This window comes from Diadema setosum, chromosome 4 (assembly GCF_964275005.1).
Source record: "Diadema setosum chromosome 4, eeDiaSeto1, whole genome shotgun sequence".
Taxonomy (NCBI): Eukaryota; Metazoa; Echinodermata; class Echinoidea; order Diadematoida; family Diadematidae; genus Diadema; species Diadema setosum.
In genome coordinates, this window is record NC_092688.1 from 17,623,175 (window position 1) to 17,640,821 (window position 17,647).

Genomic DNA, 17,647 nt, shown 5'->3' on the forward strand with positions numbered 1-17,647 from the left:
ACCCTTTCTCTAGTCTAAGGCTGCTGGACAAATATAAACACTGGTAAATACAACTATTAGCACAGGGAAAGAGAGGGAAAGAGGGAGAGAGACCGCGTCTGAAATGACCTTGCCTTCAGTGCTACCATTGCCCTGAGGTTTCTTGTTCGACAAATAGCAGATTAATTGATAATCTATTTTCATATGACTGTCGTCTGGCAGTCTGGTGTGTACTTACGGGGATTGAGCCCTTACATATCTTTATGCTTGACAGAGATCATATGGTGTGGGGGGGGGGGGGGTAAGAGGGGAGAAAGAAAGAGAGAGCAATGGAGAGAGGGAGAGAGAGCTGACTAGTAGATATGCTCATCTACGATAACATTCTCTATAGATCTTCACATGACCATCAACACAGAATAGAACTAGAGGCTATTGTACACAATGACTATACTGACAAGGAGCTGCATTCATTCGTTACAAGCTCATCTCATCTTATTCAAAGAATATATGTAGTTGTGAAGCTCTTGCTTACACTAATACAGCCTCTGAACAAGCAAATTAGATGCTGTAACTTGTTATTCTTCACTGATTGCTTCTACCTCAAGTGAAAAGATGCGGTATGTTTAGTTATTTCTTGTCTCCATGTTTCAATGGTAATGTGTATCATTATCTTCATATTTACTGCCATACTTCATTTGCTACGCTATATTTGTGGCCTACCTGAGACAGTGAATTCTTGTGCGAAGCTGCTGTAACTGTTGAATGCTTTATATAATTTAAACCCTGTCCCATATCATGGTCACAGAAACTTTGCAATGCAAAACAGAAAGCCCCAAGTATCAATGCTACATCTTATTAGAAAGGACTTGGAGTGAGGCTACATAGGCTCAGTGGTTGGGGGACTCTCAGTGGTTGGTATAGGATCAATGAATGAAACATCACTCGCTTCAAATCTCAGCTGGCAATCCTTACAGGTAAGAGAGTCCATTGCCAACAAGTTAAATAGACAAAAAAAAAAAAAATGACATGGAATATAGGAAACAAGAGGAAGAAGATATACAGCAGCCCCCCCCCCCCATCCCATCTAATCCAGCCGGATTAAGGGTGATAAGGATGCCCCATGATAGGAGTGAGTGGGGGTTGTTGTGACAATAAAGCGTGATGGCTAGCAGCTCCTCCCTTCATTTCAGGAGTAGACCCCTCCCATCTAACTCACCTGTTATGAACAAGTCATCATCATCATCATTAAACTTTCCTCCTTTATGACGTCGGCAATCATGTACCGGTTACTCATCTCCCAGCCCCCAGCCCCCAGCCCCCTCCCCCCCCCCTTCCACACGCCTCCCCTTTCCTCACTCACTTGGCAGATTTTTCGTCTTTTATTTGCACGCATCATGCTTTGGTGGAGTACACGGAATGTGTCATATCGGGACACAAGGAAAAATTATCAAGTTAATTGCCCGGAAATCGTCAAATAAGTTTTCAGTTCACGCCTTGTTACCTGGCACCTACTTTCACCTTCTATCTACAGATTTGATTTATGCTTGTATCGTATTATGGGGCTGCTTTCTCATTAGCTTGCCTTTCAAAATAACACAACATAGCAAGAGGGTGTGAACACAATAATTCTAGTCCATGATTATAACATTCTTTGATTTGTGACATATCATTTCACTACTTACAGAGACACTGATTTACTGTCTATTCTACGAACCCCATACATTACGACATGAATTGTAAAGTATGTCACACACCCGTTTTCTCCACTGAATTCAAAGTTTACATACACAAAAAGCAAGTTCATGAATAGTTAGCTGGTGCAAGGCTAGTCTCTGGACAGTAGAGCCAAACTGAAATCACACAAGCTTTTTATTACTATGCAAAATGTGCCGTAAGCCTCATTCCAAAAATTTTTCGCCTGCAGCACAGTAAGGTGAGGAGGAGAAATGGTGTGCGAGTGAGCAAGAGAGAATTAAAAAAAAAAAACCCCACCAAAACAACTCATCATATTTGTATCGATTGGGAATTGAGTTGAGAGACGAAGCGCTGGTAAAATTTTCTGCAGCGGCGGAAGCGACGTAGTCCCACAGCTTTACTTCTCTGTGGTGGCAAAGAGGAAACAGTTCAATTAACTCTCTTTCCCTTCTCTCCATGCTCTTCCCCCCCCCCCCCCCAAACCACCAATCATGCTATGCTGTCCGACAATGAAGTTGCTCCCATCGGGAATCTGGGCAGTGAGAAATTCGAGATCTTGCGAGCTACCGGTGGGGCTGATCCCCCGTCTAATCTCGGGGATTCGGGGCAGAATAGATCGTAATTTGTGATGTCTGAAAATAGAGCCGCAGTAGCCGCGCTAGGCTGGGTGTTATCAGCATTCATGCGTCCAAGATAAGATCGAAAGGTTGGCAACATAATCCGATACAGCACATTTGGTTTTAGTGCAGGTCATGTAACCGGAGGGTATTCATTTGGCGCTTGTGATACTCAATAGGCCTCATGAGTTCACGATAACATTTCTGTGATGATAAATCCTATAAACTAGAGGTGCAATCAATTGTTAAAGGGAAGAACTAGTCTCAAGTGCTCTATAGAGAGCAAGTCTTTGAAATAATACACTGACCCTATCTTCACAGAACTGTTTGACAACTCTGGCCAGTCTCCATCTGACATCCCTATCCCTGAGCTAGTTTTACTGCACAATCTGTCTGACAGACAACCAAGCACGTTGGTATATGAGTGATTATCAAAACTTCACACCCACTTGGAACCACTGCGGCAAAATGACAAAGAACAAACTTCCTATGATACCAGTATTTTTTTCTTCATCTGCTTGTACTCTGATTCCAATTTCATTATACCACAGACCCTTAAAACTCTCAAAACGAAATCTTTCTGCTGCCAGAGACCCAGTTGGCATATAGGCAAGAAATCATTTTTTTTTTTTTTTTTTTGGGGGGGGGGGGGGTTGTTCATCTCTTACACAAGAGAGAGGGAGACAGGGAGAGTTGAAAGCTGAGGAAAACAAAACGTAAACAAAATACAAAAACAAAAGAGACTACTGATACGAAAACAAAAGAGACTACTGATACGAAAACAAAAGAGACTACTGACGAATAAATCTTATTCGCTGTGCAATCAGACTTGGCAGAATTGCTGTTTTGACTGCTTTGGTCAAAGTACACGTGAAATATGACAGGAAACGAGGATAGAGTCTGTACTTTCAAGTTCAGCGGTGGCGGCAATCGTCCTTATCCAAGCTCCGCTCCGAGCGCCCCTCCGGTGTGAGATTTGGACAGACCGAGGGGGAATTGCGAAGCCTCGCACTGCTACGAGGGGCTACGCAGCCAGATTCGGCCTGCCCAGATATGAGAGCTTCTATATATAGGAGTAATCTTCAGTCCCTTTCCCCCCGTCCAACATGGGATGTGGGGTTAGCCCTGACAAGGTCACGATGGTAAGCCAATGGGGGCCTGTGCGCAGCACAGAAAATCTCGCAAGAAAGCCCCAACTTTTTTTTTGTAACATATATATGAACAGATATCTTTTTTCTTTTTTTATTGCACCCTCTCTCAGTCTTCTATATCTCTCCCTGTCTCTCTTCCAATCCTTTTTGGCACAAATTCTGGCTTTTTGGGAGGGATAATTTGTGTGTAAAAAACACTTCCTGATTTGAAGACTCACAAACTCTTTCCGGAAAATTTCCTGCGATCACCGAGAGAGGAAGGGCACCATTTTGCCTCTCAAATCTCTTCCTTCCACTGCGCATTAGGAGAAACACTCTCTTCCAGTGTGCCTTGCCTCAAAATGAACTCCACTTTCTTTGCTTTGGTGGTCCAGTGGTCACCTGCACTTTATTTGTCGTAAGACTTCAAAAGTTCAGCCTTGCTCTCGCAAGCAGCGAGTGCAAAGTTAGGGAATTCTCCTGCATAGCAGCAACGTTTGTGTGCATTTATGATTGATGTTACAGTACCTCTACGCAGTGACTAGAGCGGAACTACTCACAGGACATCAATCCCGTAAATTTCATATTTACAGAGAGTACACCAAGTCAACAAAGTTACATGTTTACAAATCTCTTAGCATTCATTATCTGTCATCAATCCATTTTTTTTTCTTTCTACAACTACCGTAGATCCTTGTCAATAGATGACCATGATAGATAACAGGGAAGGAATGTTGCCACACTCCATCAAATTGCATCAATTAATCATACAGAGACTCATCCCAGCCAATCTTGCCAATCAACCATTTGCACGGTGCATCATTTCCATGGGAAAAGGAAATAACCCCCAAAAGAAAGAAAAAGAATAAAAATTCAATATACATACAATGTATGTATGAAATGCAACTAATAAGGATCAATAAAGACTTATCTCTCTAGTCATTCAAATATTTTACACAATAACACATCTCGGTCATCTTTCAGTTCTTTGTATCAAAACAGAATCAAAAGCAAAGCACTCCTCCGAACACAGAATCACACAGACTTTTGCATTAGAATTATCAACGTATGAATTCTACGGGCAATCAAAAATGAATTAAAATACAATAAGACTTTTCCAATAACTCATGGAAGTTTTTGGAGTTCCACAATAACATGCAACTGAACTGAAACTTAAACGAAGTACAGTATCATTTCTACACATACCATTTTCATCAAACAGTCATTCTCTGGTACGAGGAGGAAACCCCCTTTTTTTTTTTCTTCCCAAATGTTGCAAGGACAGTAGAATACTGCAAAACCATGGGATCGAATCACCACATAACAAATTGCACTTTGGACATCCCCCATTCCTTCAGTAAAAAAAAAGAAAAAAAAAAAAGAAGGAAAGTACAAGTACAATGGGTGATGACTTCTGTTGTGCTGATGGGTAAGGCCATTTTGAGCTTACTGTAGCTAGGAAAATATGGGTAGATTTGTTTGGGTATGAAGAGAGGCTATGCAAATTGTCAAATTGCTCTCCTTTTGTGAAGATCAGTCTCTGACTCTCGCATCCACTTCGGGGGATACAGGAATATTGGGAGAGATCGTACTCAATGCTGAAACTCTGCAAATCCCTTAAAACCTGTAATGGTCAACCTTTTTCTCTTGTTTGATTATTTGTTGTTGTTGTTGTTGTTGTTGTTGGTGGTGGGTGTTTTTTGGGTTTTTTTTTTTTTCGAGGGAGAGCAGTGATGCAGGATGGGATGGGTTGTAAAGCTTAATAGATTGACCACTTGGGGAGCGGGGATCTGAAAAGCCATGGCTATGCTGCGATGAATTTTATAAGAAGAACATTCTTGTGGTGAATAACAGTCTGCTTTAATATAGACAGCAACAAGTAGAGTTCTTGTAGAGACAGAGAGAATAAGAGAAAGGGAGAGAGAGGGAGAGAAGACTTGCGTTATATATGAGTTGCTTGCTTTTTGTAGGTAACAAACTAAAAAATTGATGTAATATTCACAAAATTATCACTGTATGCTTTGCAAACGTGCATTTCATTCATTTTGCTACAATTATTTCTAAATGGCATATCTTTCCTACATTTCCCACTCTGTACACATTATATTCTTTAAATAACTCTAAAAGGAGCATCTTCACATGTCTTGTTACATCCCCTCATTGATAAAATACCACAAATGTTTATGCAGAGCTACAATAGTACAAAGAATTAATATCATGTCCCATCTCAATTCATATTTGCTCATATGATTCTATAAATGATAATATTATTTTCTTTTTTATCTTCTATGCTTGCATGATAATGCATAAGCTCAATCATTTACTCTGTTTTCCAAACTGGCTAATGTACTTCTTGTACCATACTTAGCAAGAAGGTAAGATCAATGTAGTGCTTAATGAATACTAATTATCATTATTTCATCAAATCATGTTTATGTAACTATTTCTTTTCCGAAAAAAAGAAAGAAAGAAATGACAGGATGTTCTTCCACTAGTGTACATGTGTAGATACACAAATATCACTTTGCATATTGGTGGAATATACAGTACTGAAAAAGACATGAAGACACAGGCAGACAGACACACAAACAGACAAGCAAACATACAAACAGAGAAACAGGTCATCAAACATAATGGGGAATAATAGTATAAAATAAAACAAGGGTGATGAATGTACATAACCTCGATACGGCAATTAGGACAAAGAAACTGAGATGGAAAGCCACTGACAACAAGAAAACAACGTGGACAACAGATAAATGGGGAAAGGGGGTTGAATCAAATCAAAATGACCGCAGGGTGACCTATTCCTGCCTGCTACTCTACCCCACTCTCTCCTGCATCTTCCTTCTCCATTCCCCTACCCCCACCCCAAAATTTCATATGAGCTGCACACGCAAAACTCCAGAGAGCACTGACCAATCTCGTGACCCACAACAAAGATTATGATGAACGTTAAACCAACCGCAAATATGACACGAACCGAGCAATCTCCATTTATTTACTCCACGACAATCTCCCGCCGAATTTGCCTTCATTACCGCGGCTGCAACAGCCCAAAGCTCGGGCCAATGCCTCTTTGAAGGAATTAGAGCCACATTTCTCCCAGTTCCCTCGCACTATATGTCTCTCTCTCTCTCTCTCCCTCTCTTTCTTCCCCTCACACTCTTGCCTGCGAAAATTGTGCATATAAAAGAAAAACAAAAATACTTTCACTTTCGCCACATTCCCCACTAGCCACGGCATCATCTCATCAAATTCGTCAAATTTAGACTCATTTGGACAGAACTCCCTTCCAATTTCGGCTGGCGTCTTCAAAAGGAAGAAAGAAGGTATGCATAGATGCATCAGAAAGAATCTGACCTTGTCTTCTTCTGTACACATACGCCCACCCTGCAATCTCTACAATCGTTGCTTGATTTGGAGAAATGCACTTTCTATTAAAAAAGCGGTCCTCCATTTTGCAACGACGAGTGTGAGGGCGCTATGCTTCCAGAGCAAAATGTCACCTGCGGGTCAAGTCGCAAACAAGTACGACGTGACACCAATTTCTAGCCAAGGGCACTTTCGCATCCAGTAACATGAAATTTGAATTGTACCTATGCTATTTCCATGTCATACCACATGGCTACATGGATTCAAACCTTGTAAACAGTAATTCATAATTCTGAGGGCTGAAATGGCATACTTTGGTGGAAAAAAAAATTCGCTTTCCTGCAGTAGACATTGCAGTAACACAATTTACGGAAAAACAAGTACTTTCCTTGAAACCTGCTGCGTTTTGGCAAAAAAAAAAAAACAGAACAAAATACTGCAAAAAAGTAACAGCAGGCACCTCTGCCAAGGGCATTTTTGAATCCCTTACCATTAAATTCAAATCTTAGGTCTACACTATTTTCATGTAGTGCCACAAGGCTACCTTTCAGAAAGTGATGTATAGATCAATTTTGGTAGGGGGAATGAAAACATAAAAGAACAGGGATGCAAACCATGTTAACAGCACTGCAGTATTTTGAGGGCTGAAATTTCGCATTCTCTTTTTTTTTTACAGAAAAAAAAACCCAAAACTTTATCTTTCCTGCAAATAGCCATATGCAGTAATACAATATGGAAAAAAGATCCATGAAACCTGCAGTATTTTGGGCAAAAAATAGTACAAAATACTGCAAAAACAGTTGGCATCTCAAAAGGAAGTTTCCCAGAGAAGATTCCCATCCTGCAATAAAGTCCTAAGTAGTATTTTGCAAACCCATCATTCTGGCATCGCCCTGGTTCTGTATGCATTGTGCGTTAAAATCTCACGTACATACTGAACTGCGGTGCCAAATGAAATCGATCACCCGCATACATCAAAATGGATGGCATACCACCGGATGGTTCCAAGTAAATCATCACGGTGTGACCATGCTCAGTCTCTGTTGTGACTAATCCTAAATGGTAATTTTTCAATAAGCAACCAAATGAAAAAGAGGGTGTTCTAAGAGCATTAAGTGGAATTTTATGGTTAGAGTTAGGGTACTGTATACGCTGTTAATTTTGCGTACATATATTTTCACACATGAGGAGGTCACAGACATTTTCGTGTGATGTTGTTTTTGCAAATAGACGCCGACACTTGACGTAAATGCACTATTACTCTAGCACATGGAAACATTTTCGCGTGTTGTTAAAATTGCGATTCAACTGTGATTCGCGAAAAAGCAATCTAACTGTGATTCATAAAATTTGCAAAACTTAAACCCTCGCAAAAATTACAGCTTATACAGTATCATGGGGTTCGTAAGAGACTCAAGGAGGTGCGCTTATAATGGTCCTTATCCCAACTTATCTAGATGTAGCCTGGTAACAATCCACTGCATTTCCGATCCGGTAACTTATTCAAGAGACTTTCGAGATCGACTCCTGTGAATTTAGCAGACGGTTACTTACGTGTATAATGGCTCTGCGTCTCTGGATAGATGGGCGGTTGCCCGGGCGAGGGCGCCGCGATCGGTGTGTTCGACGTCAGTGGCGGCGGAGGAGGCAGCAGTGGGGACGAGAACATGTGCTGGGTAGGGTGAGGGGGCGCCTTGGGCTGGCCGTGATGGGGGTACTGAGGGTTGGGGTAGGGCTGGAGGGCGGACCGGGTTGGAGTCGCTCGTGCCCCCGGATTGGGCGGTCCAATGTGACTGGAATTACTGCAAGATACAAGAGGAGAGAGAAAAAAAATAAAAAGATTAGAAGAATATTTGCAATGATGGTAAAAACATTCAGTAAAAGTATGATATTCTACAGGAAAACACAAGTATGTAATTTCAAGGGTGGCTGCTTTTAACCCATTGAGAATGAGTCCCGAATATACTCGGGCAGTTGTCTATGGGAAATGTGTGTTGTAGAAAAATCAGTCTGTCCTCAATGAGTTAACAGCGCCAAACGTGATAACAGACCAATAGCATATAAAACATACATGTACCTTTACATTTAAAATGTTAGACAAACAAGGCACATCAGAAGCTATATAATTCAAATGTCTACACAATATTTAGTCTAACTAAAGGAATCTTTATATGAATGAGAGTGTTTGAATTCTTATTTTTAACTGGCAAATATACCTTTGAAAGAAGGGAACATGTGTATGAATGCAACACAAATTTTACCCACACAGTGATCAAATTTCAGGCTATACCACTATGGTGAATGAGAACCATGACTGTACAATGAGTCAATCCATGTTTTGCTCCGAATGTGACGGAGAGGAAGGCACCTGCCCTCATCCAACTTAGAGTGTTCTGTCCACTTACGATGACCGCTGCAAAGTGTGTATCATAATATTGATACTGGGCCTCATGTGACTGCTGTCTGCACTCTACACCTTGAGGAGGCATGGCATGCACGGTGAAAGTAGCTTTCGTTCTGCGAGACATTTGAGAAACATTCTGGCATCAGAACTTCCCTCACTGGAGAGACCCAGAGATGAAAGGCGGTTTCCGACAAATGTCAGATCGCGCATCAACATTCATGCTATTCCAGCCGTGCATAAAATCAATCACCATTTTCACTGTTTACACCTTCCCAAGCAAAAAAGAAAGAGAGAAAAAAAAAGCCCACCAAAGCTGAGAGGGAGTTGTACTATTGGTGAGGATTGTGCAAGTGTCGAGTCTCTGGTGGCGCATAGCACGCTTGCAAATCACAGAACCGTATTTTGCACTGTCAAGAGAAGTTCGCGGTTTAAAGACATGAGTCTCGGGGAAAAGTCCAGCAGAGCATAAAGAATCAGATGCCAGACGGGAGAGTTTGCGTGTGAAGGGAGTTTCAGCGGGCGGGGTTCAATGAAACAGTGCACCTGGAATATAGTACTGCGGTACTGATATGAACCAAGAAACCTTCATAACATCTTCCCCCATGTCTCTTACCAACCTCATTCTCAGCCACCCCCCCCCCCCTTCCCTCTTCCCAACATCCCCAGCATTACACAGGGAGGAATCTCCTGCCTCCTTTTGGAATAATTCTCTATCAAAATGTCATCACACTGAACCGGGAGAAGATGCGACGATGTCTTCGGGAGCATGCTTCCTCTTCTCGTTTCCTGGCCAGAGCCAAGCGCTTTATTGATTCCATCGATTCTCCGAGCCATCCCAGAATGGTCCCCGTTACTTCCCCAAGCCTGCACAGAAAAAAAAAAAACCCACACACACACATACTCACTCACAACCACACACATACTCACTCACAACCACACACACACAAACATACATGAACCTTTCTTCTTCCCCATTCCCACGTTTGCTGCGCTGTATTAAACAGAGTGGGGGGGGGGGGGGAGGGAACTGTGAAAGATTACATGCCATTATGGGTGAATGTCCATTTGATAGAGCAGGCTGTGAAACCAATATCTCCATACAAAAGAAAAAAAGAAGAAGACGAAAGACAGAAATCCAAGCCACTGACATGGTAAACCGAGGAAACTTCACATTAATTCCACATCAGCAGATCTTCCTTATACAGCAAGCACCACTTCGATATTGCTGTATTCCAAAATTATGTCCCATGGATGAAATTTTGCAAATCCACAAAGGAAGGGGTAAGGAAGCATGGCCTTACTTTATTCCACAAACTGCAAATGTGTACACTGTTCTGGTTTGCTTCTTTGCCTCGAATCCTTTTCCGTTTATTCCGTCTTTTTCTCCAAAATTGCCAACAACTGGCTGTGGAATGCAGAAAATTGCCAAAGGACAGTCAAAAACATGAATGACTTCAAAGAATGTTTGATGTGCAAACACTTTATCACCTAAAAAAAAAACAAACAAAAACAAAAACAAAAAACCCAGCAACCTCAAGAGATGGATTAACTATTCAAATCCTCAATGCCATCATGATGAATGTTGACATTGCTTCTTATGGTGAGTGCGTTCCTTGCTCACGCGTACACCTTTCATCCACCAGGTGATATTTGAGGGGTCATCTCTGACGTGCGCAGGGAGAAGTGGCAGCAGTGAAGGGCAATCAGAGTGAATGTCAAGTGCTCTGCATCTGAGGAAGTTATGCCATCTCCATCACTTTTGACATTCTGCAGAGAAGGAGCTTCAATCGGATGAATCCAATTCTCAGGACACAAAGGACCGCGAGAGCCGTGACGGCAACATTGACTTGACCTCTCTGTCCTCACAAATGTGATGAGAGATAAAGGCAAAGCATCACAGATCTCCATTTTAGTCAACAGAACATATCACTAACACACGATTTCCTGTAATACCGTGCTAATGTCAACGCTCTATTTCTCTGTCCTATTCTCTGGCATGAAAACAGCCAGCAAACAAATTTGCTACATTTGTTTCTTCCTGCCTGCAACTTGCTGAATGAATAATCCCATCCGTATCAGATATCACACACAAATGAAAAATAGTTCAATGAATTCTGCAAAGAAGTAACATTCCCGCAGGCGGCCACTATCAACACTTACCCCTTTATAGTGGCTAACATTAAAAGGTTATCGCCAGAGGCAATAGTGTGAAGCAGACCATAATCCAGCGCCTCTCCTTGCGACTCTATACGTGCAATTTATCCACGAGGAGAATCCCGCCAACGACTGAATAATGAGGAGTCGCGGCAGACGCGGCACATTCTGAATCGAAAGGCACCTTACGAATGACTTCCTGATATCACATTCCAGCGGCACTCGGAAAAAGCTGGCCACAGGCAGAGTCGGAGAAACATCATCGGGAGGGATATTCCACAAGATTTAATCCAGAAAGGGCTGCTCGAAGGCAGACCGACGACATGTTGCCTGAAGGGTGGCTCAGCGAGAAAGTGTGCAGTCCTCTCCGGCGTGAATCTGAACCCGCGCACAAATCCCCGCAACGCACTCCCCAAATCCACGCAGCGATGACTTGTCATGCTCTCCGGAGCACCAGCCAAGTGCCTTTTACAAGCAGCTAATAATACCAGATCAGCCCCGCATCGCCCGGCCACCCCTCACCTTTCCCCTCCCCTCTCCGTCCTAAAGCCGAGGGAATTTACAGGTTTAGCCGGCCAGATTAGGGCGGTGGAAGCTGGGTAGCTTCTCCTTGATCCCAAGGCAACTTAATCTCACCCCCTGCTCATCCCCGAAGAAAGCCCTTCACCTTACCCCCAAGAAGAGTTGAGTCGCCCGCCGCCTTCCCTGCGAGTCGACGTATGTGGCTTAATGCAGGTGATGGCTGTGCGGCCTCTTCTGCTAGGCACTCACTCACTCTCTGCTGGCAGGCTGCCGGGCGGGGAGGTGTCAGGGAGAGACAGGCAGCGCACAAGACAGCGTCTTATCACAACTGAGCCCCCCCCCCCCCCTTCTCTTGGCAGAGACGTGTGCATCGCTGACATTCGAGCGCATCCATGCAGTCATTACAAAGATGGGATTAATGGATGAATAACGTTCTCAGCTGTCTCTTGGGCATCTACTCATCACACTTCGTGTCAGTAGGCGTCAGTGCCAGGGTATCATGAGAACATACAGACATTCACAACATGGTTTTTTTTGGGGGGGGGGGGAGGGAGGGCAAGGATATCAAAACTCTTACCCGACAGTTCTTCCAATGTTGGGAGAAAACGGAAAAAAAGGCAGAGGACTCAAGGAGTCATTTGTACGCACATGATAACAACAAACGAGATTCAATTATCGATGTGGAGATTTCTCACAAACTGGAACAAACTCAGTTTGTCATATTTCCTGCCCGGCCTAATGTAATAGCCTGAAAGCTTATCTGAGCTGTGACGGTGTCGTGAGGTCTGCCGTAATGGGCTGTTAAGCACCAATCCGGAATGTGAGGAAGAGAGAAGAGATAGCGAGCAAGAGACTGCGTGAACGAGCAAAAGAGATAGAGAGAAAGAGAAGAGATAAAGAGATAGAAAGAGAAGAGATAAGGAGAGACAGGGGGAGAGACAGAAAGAAATAGAGAGATGGGGATAGAGAGGGAGAGAGCCAGAGAGCAATGATCCTGTGTAGTGGGAATGACCCAATTTACTCACATTTCCTGCTAATTACGGCCCAGCATAAACACGTGTCTATTTAGATCTTTGGCCGCGGAACCCTCGGCAGGCAAGATGCACCGTCCCCTAGGGCTCCCATCTCATCGTTTTGATGGGGGTGTGGTGAGGAGGGGGATTTGTTTCCAATTTCCTCATCGCATCACCCAATTTTGGCTCGGCTGAGTGTTTCCCCCCAGTGCGGGCCTGTCTCTCTCATTCCAAACCCAAGCCCTCAAGACGTACCAGCATGAAGCGTCACAATTTGCCAAAAAAACGCGGGGCTAAATTCTGTCACTGCTTTGCGCCGTTCGCTCCTATAGCCTCCTTCCCCCATCGCATCATCATCTTTTCCCCCCTCCGTAATTTTCCCTTCTTTCCTTCCCATCATTCTAGGAAGTCGAGAAATCAAAGAGACCATTGATAGCGGCCAGATTCAAAACAAATGTGCCTGAATATCATTACTCATAATTTGGCGAGACGGTTGATCACCGCATCTTTCCATCCCACTTCCGTCTGATCTTTGGGACATGAAACGGGCGATTAAAGATGCCTCCCCGAAACATATCAGACATCATCATTCACACTACTGAGAATGTAATCCAGGCCATGGCTGCTTCTCTGGCCTCATATTGCCATTTTGAGTTCTTTACGACATAAAGCATCTTACCATATACAACCCGCATGTGCACACCTTGGACGTAGTTTGTACCAGAGTGCCGCACAAAACTCTCAACACAAGCTCTTGTCTCCGCTAAAGACTTTATCCGAAATTACATTTACTTTTAATAATAATCCATTCTACTGTATAACACAGAAAGCAGATCAAACCTAAATTAGTGTTGTATAGCTGACCAAGGTCTAGCTGAATTAATCTGATCTGTCATCAAATACTAGACACACACACACCACAAAACAAACTTCTTATCAAACAGAATCCAGCACCACTGACATGAATTTGATTTCAACTTTTATGCTTGAGTCCATTTTTCTTGGTGGTGGGGGGAGGGGGAGGAGAAGCCCTTAGCATGCCATCTACAGAAACCACTAGAACACGCATAAAATCTTACATATCACCATTAATGTATTAAAGAAGAGCACTCCTGCGGCACCCAAACAGAGTTGTGTAATGAAGACGCGTCCCTTTAAGGGCACACGTCAGGGTAGCGGCTCCATGACATAATCTCCTGTATTCATTAGCCCATGTTAGTGGCTTGTCACACTTGGTCGGCAGCTTGCACCAGAGGGAAGGTCACTCCCGTTTCTACTTAACACCATTTCTGCTTCGTCATGACTTAAAGGTTTCTACCTGCTCACATTCTCATCATAAAAACTATGTACCTATGCCGACTAGGAATTACAAAGACACACAAAACAGAACAGAGCAACTTCTTGACAGTGCAGGACTTAGTAAACAAATATCTGGGATGATCCGATGACATTTAAACACAATCAAGGTTGACCTAAATAAATCCTGTTATCGAAAAATTCTACTTATAGCAGGCACAAAGCCGCTAGACATGGAAACATCATTTCTTTGTCACAACAGGAGCGGGAAATTGAGATTTGCAAATACCTGGTTGAAAGAAAAAGCGAATATTTCTTGTCTTTATGCCTCTCGACAAAGAAACATCATCTTCTTTGTCACAACAGGAGTGGGAAATTTGTATTGCAAATGCCTGGTTGAAGGAAAACTGAATCTTTCTTATCTCTATGCCTTTTGACACAAACAGCTTGCTGTCGAGAAAAAAATGGTGTCAGTTAATGTCATTTGAAATAAGAGTGCTCATTGTTGGACACATCTAATGTAATATTGGCTTAGAATTCCGGTTCATGGGGTTTTTGATAAACATGCATTCTCAAGTAACTGTCCCTACATTGGTTTTATAGCACACTGTCTACTCCAAAATTTGTTGTACAGCAGAAGACGAGGGGCACAGAGTCACATATGGCGCAAACACAACACCTTCCAATTAAATTCTAATTTAGCATACAGTCTCTGACATTTTCCCCATCTCCTCACATTCAGTCCGGCAAGGACAACAGCCCTGCGTGCAGGGAGAAGAGATTGAGCCAGGTGTAGTCTTATTTCGCGAACTACTTTACAGCAGAATTTGCTACCTTCAATAACAAGCTGCAGCAAGCCAACAACGGAGCGAGCTGTGAATATTTCAAATTGTTGCCACGGCAACCACAATTATTCTATCATACAGTAACAGCAAGTTTATCTACAAACACGCGATCGGGCCCGCTGTCAGTTGAGACGGCTTCTTGTCACGGTTCACACGTTCTCATGTGAGCGTCGACCGATCTATTCCCTCCCCTCATCAATATTCATCATCGGCTCACTCACTCGACTAAATTCGCATCAGGATGAATAATTCCTTCGCTCGTTTTCACGGAAGTGGATCCCATGACTCATTGTGCGCGGCAGCTACCTTTAAGGATTCCATTACCCCAAGAGGACTGGCCACTGCCGGTGGTTGAGTGGCTCTGGTCCAGCTGAAGACACAGAATTCACACCGCCTACAGTCAGAGGAAAAAGCCCCTGAAGTAGGAATCAACACAGTCAATCAGTCCAGGACCGGAGTCTTCCTTTGCCCCTCCCTTCCCCCCCCCCCATCCTACTCCCATGAAGCTCTTTTTCTTTCACGTCATGACTACCCCCTCTGGGTTCCGTGTGAGACCAGCTGAGGGAGATGCAGGGGTGTGACAAATTTCCTCTGGTAATTACAGGCAGGTAATCCCCCCTATCAAGGCATAGTGATGAGAATAAAACCTATGGGATTATCATCGAAGGGATCGGGGACTTATGAGGTCATGGAGAAGTAAAGGGGGCATGGACATGGCTTGAATCTGTTCATATGGGGGGGGGGGGGGCTTGGACCTCAGAAAGGACTACATGACAAATGAGGTCGACGAGGATAAGACAGATCGAGGGAAGCAGAGGACCCTGGGGATGATTTTTAGAGAATGGAAGATGAGGATTTTCAGTGGTACCAGAACAGAGATGGGATGAGAAACTGGGCCTTACATTACCTTCAGATAACACTACTCTGATGGACCACTGGTATCTCATGCAGAACAGTCGAGGGTGTTCATGACATGGCTAAATGCTGCAGCTGACATTGTGTAAGTTAATGAAGACAGATGAGGGAGCAATGTTGAGATGGTATGGAAGGATGAGAGAACATCACCCTCAACCGGTGGAAAAACTTTTGAGTGTTTTAACATACACAACTGCAAAATCCAGTCCTGCAATTTCAATGTGCTAAAGATGCACAAACATGAGTGAAAACATCTATAAATGTACATGGTATGGAAGAGTGAGGGAACATCAACCTAATCTAGTGGTGGAAAAACTGTCGAGTGTTTCAGCATCCACAACTTTAATTTCCAGCCCTCCGATTTCAACTTTCAACGTGCTAGAGATGCATGAACCTGAGTGAAAACTATTATTTACATTCATGTATGAACTGCCACAGGGCAAAGGAAGAAGAGCATGAGAGGAAATGAGGTAAGGGGAAGAAGAAAGGGGAAGAGGAGGGGAGGGAGGAGGGAAGGGGGGAGGGGAGACAAATGAGGTGGGACTGGGGATGTCTCTCCCTACATATGGGGCATGAGGTGTTGCATGCTTTGAGGTAGATGAAAAGATTAGACAGGGAGGTCACACAGGGCAGTGATCCAGGCTTATGACTCCGTGGAGGGATTTCTTCTCGTACAGCCGAGGTCATCTGACAGGGAAGGAGAAGGGGGATGAATTACTTACGAGACAATTAAGGTAATTAACTGTCAGGTAAATCCAGAGATTACTGCTGTGTGATGAGGATATGGGGGATGACTATCAAACTGGCAAATGCCTTCATTGAACTGACAGGGGCACATGTCAACTGCAAAGCAAGTCGGAAGGAAAGACACACCAACAGACATGCAGACTAGTTGTGACATAGCAGTGTGCCCTCTACACGAACTGTATTATAGTTTTAAGAGGAGCAAAGATGGTGGACTATCACACCTAAGACAGTCTGTGAAGCTTCTAGCTAATTCAAGAGGTCTCCTGTGTCACACAGGGGCAGCGAAAGTAGCACACTCGGCAGTGTTGCTTGGGGATCGGATCTCAAAACCCAAATACTGCTACACCCAGTGCTCTTCATACAAGAATCTACGTGAGTCTTCCTCCGCCATGGATCAACGCAGACGGGGATAGGTTCGGGGAAAACCCCGCGAGATTTAGCTGAAACCTGCCACTTCCAAACTCTTTGGAAAGTTCAAATGACATCACAACAAGTCAGTGTAGAGAAGAATAAAGAGCTGCCCCACCCCAAATGATTTGTCAAATGTCACAGTTATTGCTCTTCTATCTATAATGATTATCATGCGTGAAAATCTCTGAGACAGCTTTAATAAGAAATGTTTCAGAGTACAGGTTTTATGTCTAGCATTACTCTAAATCTATCACTATCTCATAGACGTCAACTGCACAATCACAATGCATCAAGCAGCTCTTCGACCAACAATCCAAAAGATTATAAGTTTACTGGATGAACAGATTTCATAAAATTTACAACTGCCCTCTACAATTAATGACAGTTCTTGAAGTCACAACGGTCACAGTAATCTCAATAAATTCCAACATAATGTTTATAAAAATAAGCAACGATTTTGTTTCAAACAGTTATCAAACCTTCCAGAATATCTCTCCTGCGTTTTCTTGCATACAACTTTAAAAGCACAGTGGCTCTGGTTTAA

General features: G+C 43.2%; 1 protein-coding gene across 1 annotated transcript in view; it reads right to left on the reverse strand.

The window, feature by feature from the left end:
* Positions 1-8,342: 8,342 nt before the first annotated feature.
* The window catches only part of LOC140227660 (uncharacterized), a 332,196-nt gene continuing 322,891 nt past the window's right edge, over positions 8,343-17,647 (reverse strand). The window contains exon 8 of the mRNA XM_072308076.1: positions 8,343-8,598. Coding sequence (XP_072164177.1) covers positions 8,343-8,598 — 256 coding nt within the window. The remainder of the gene's footprint in view (positions 8,599-17,647) is intronic.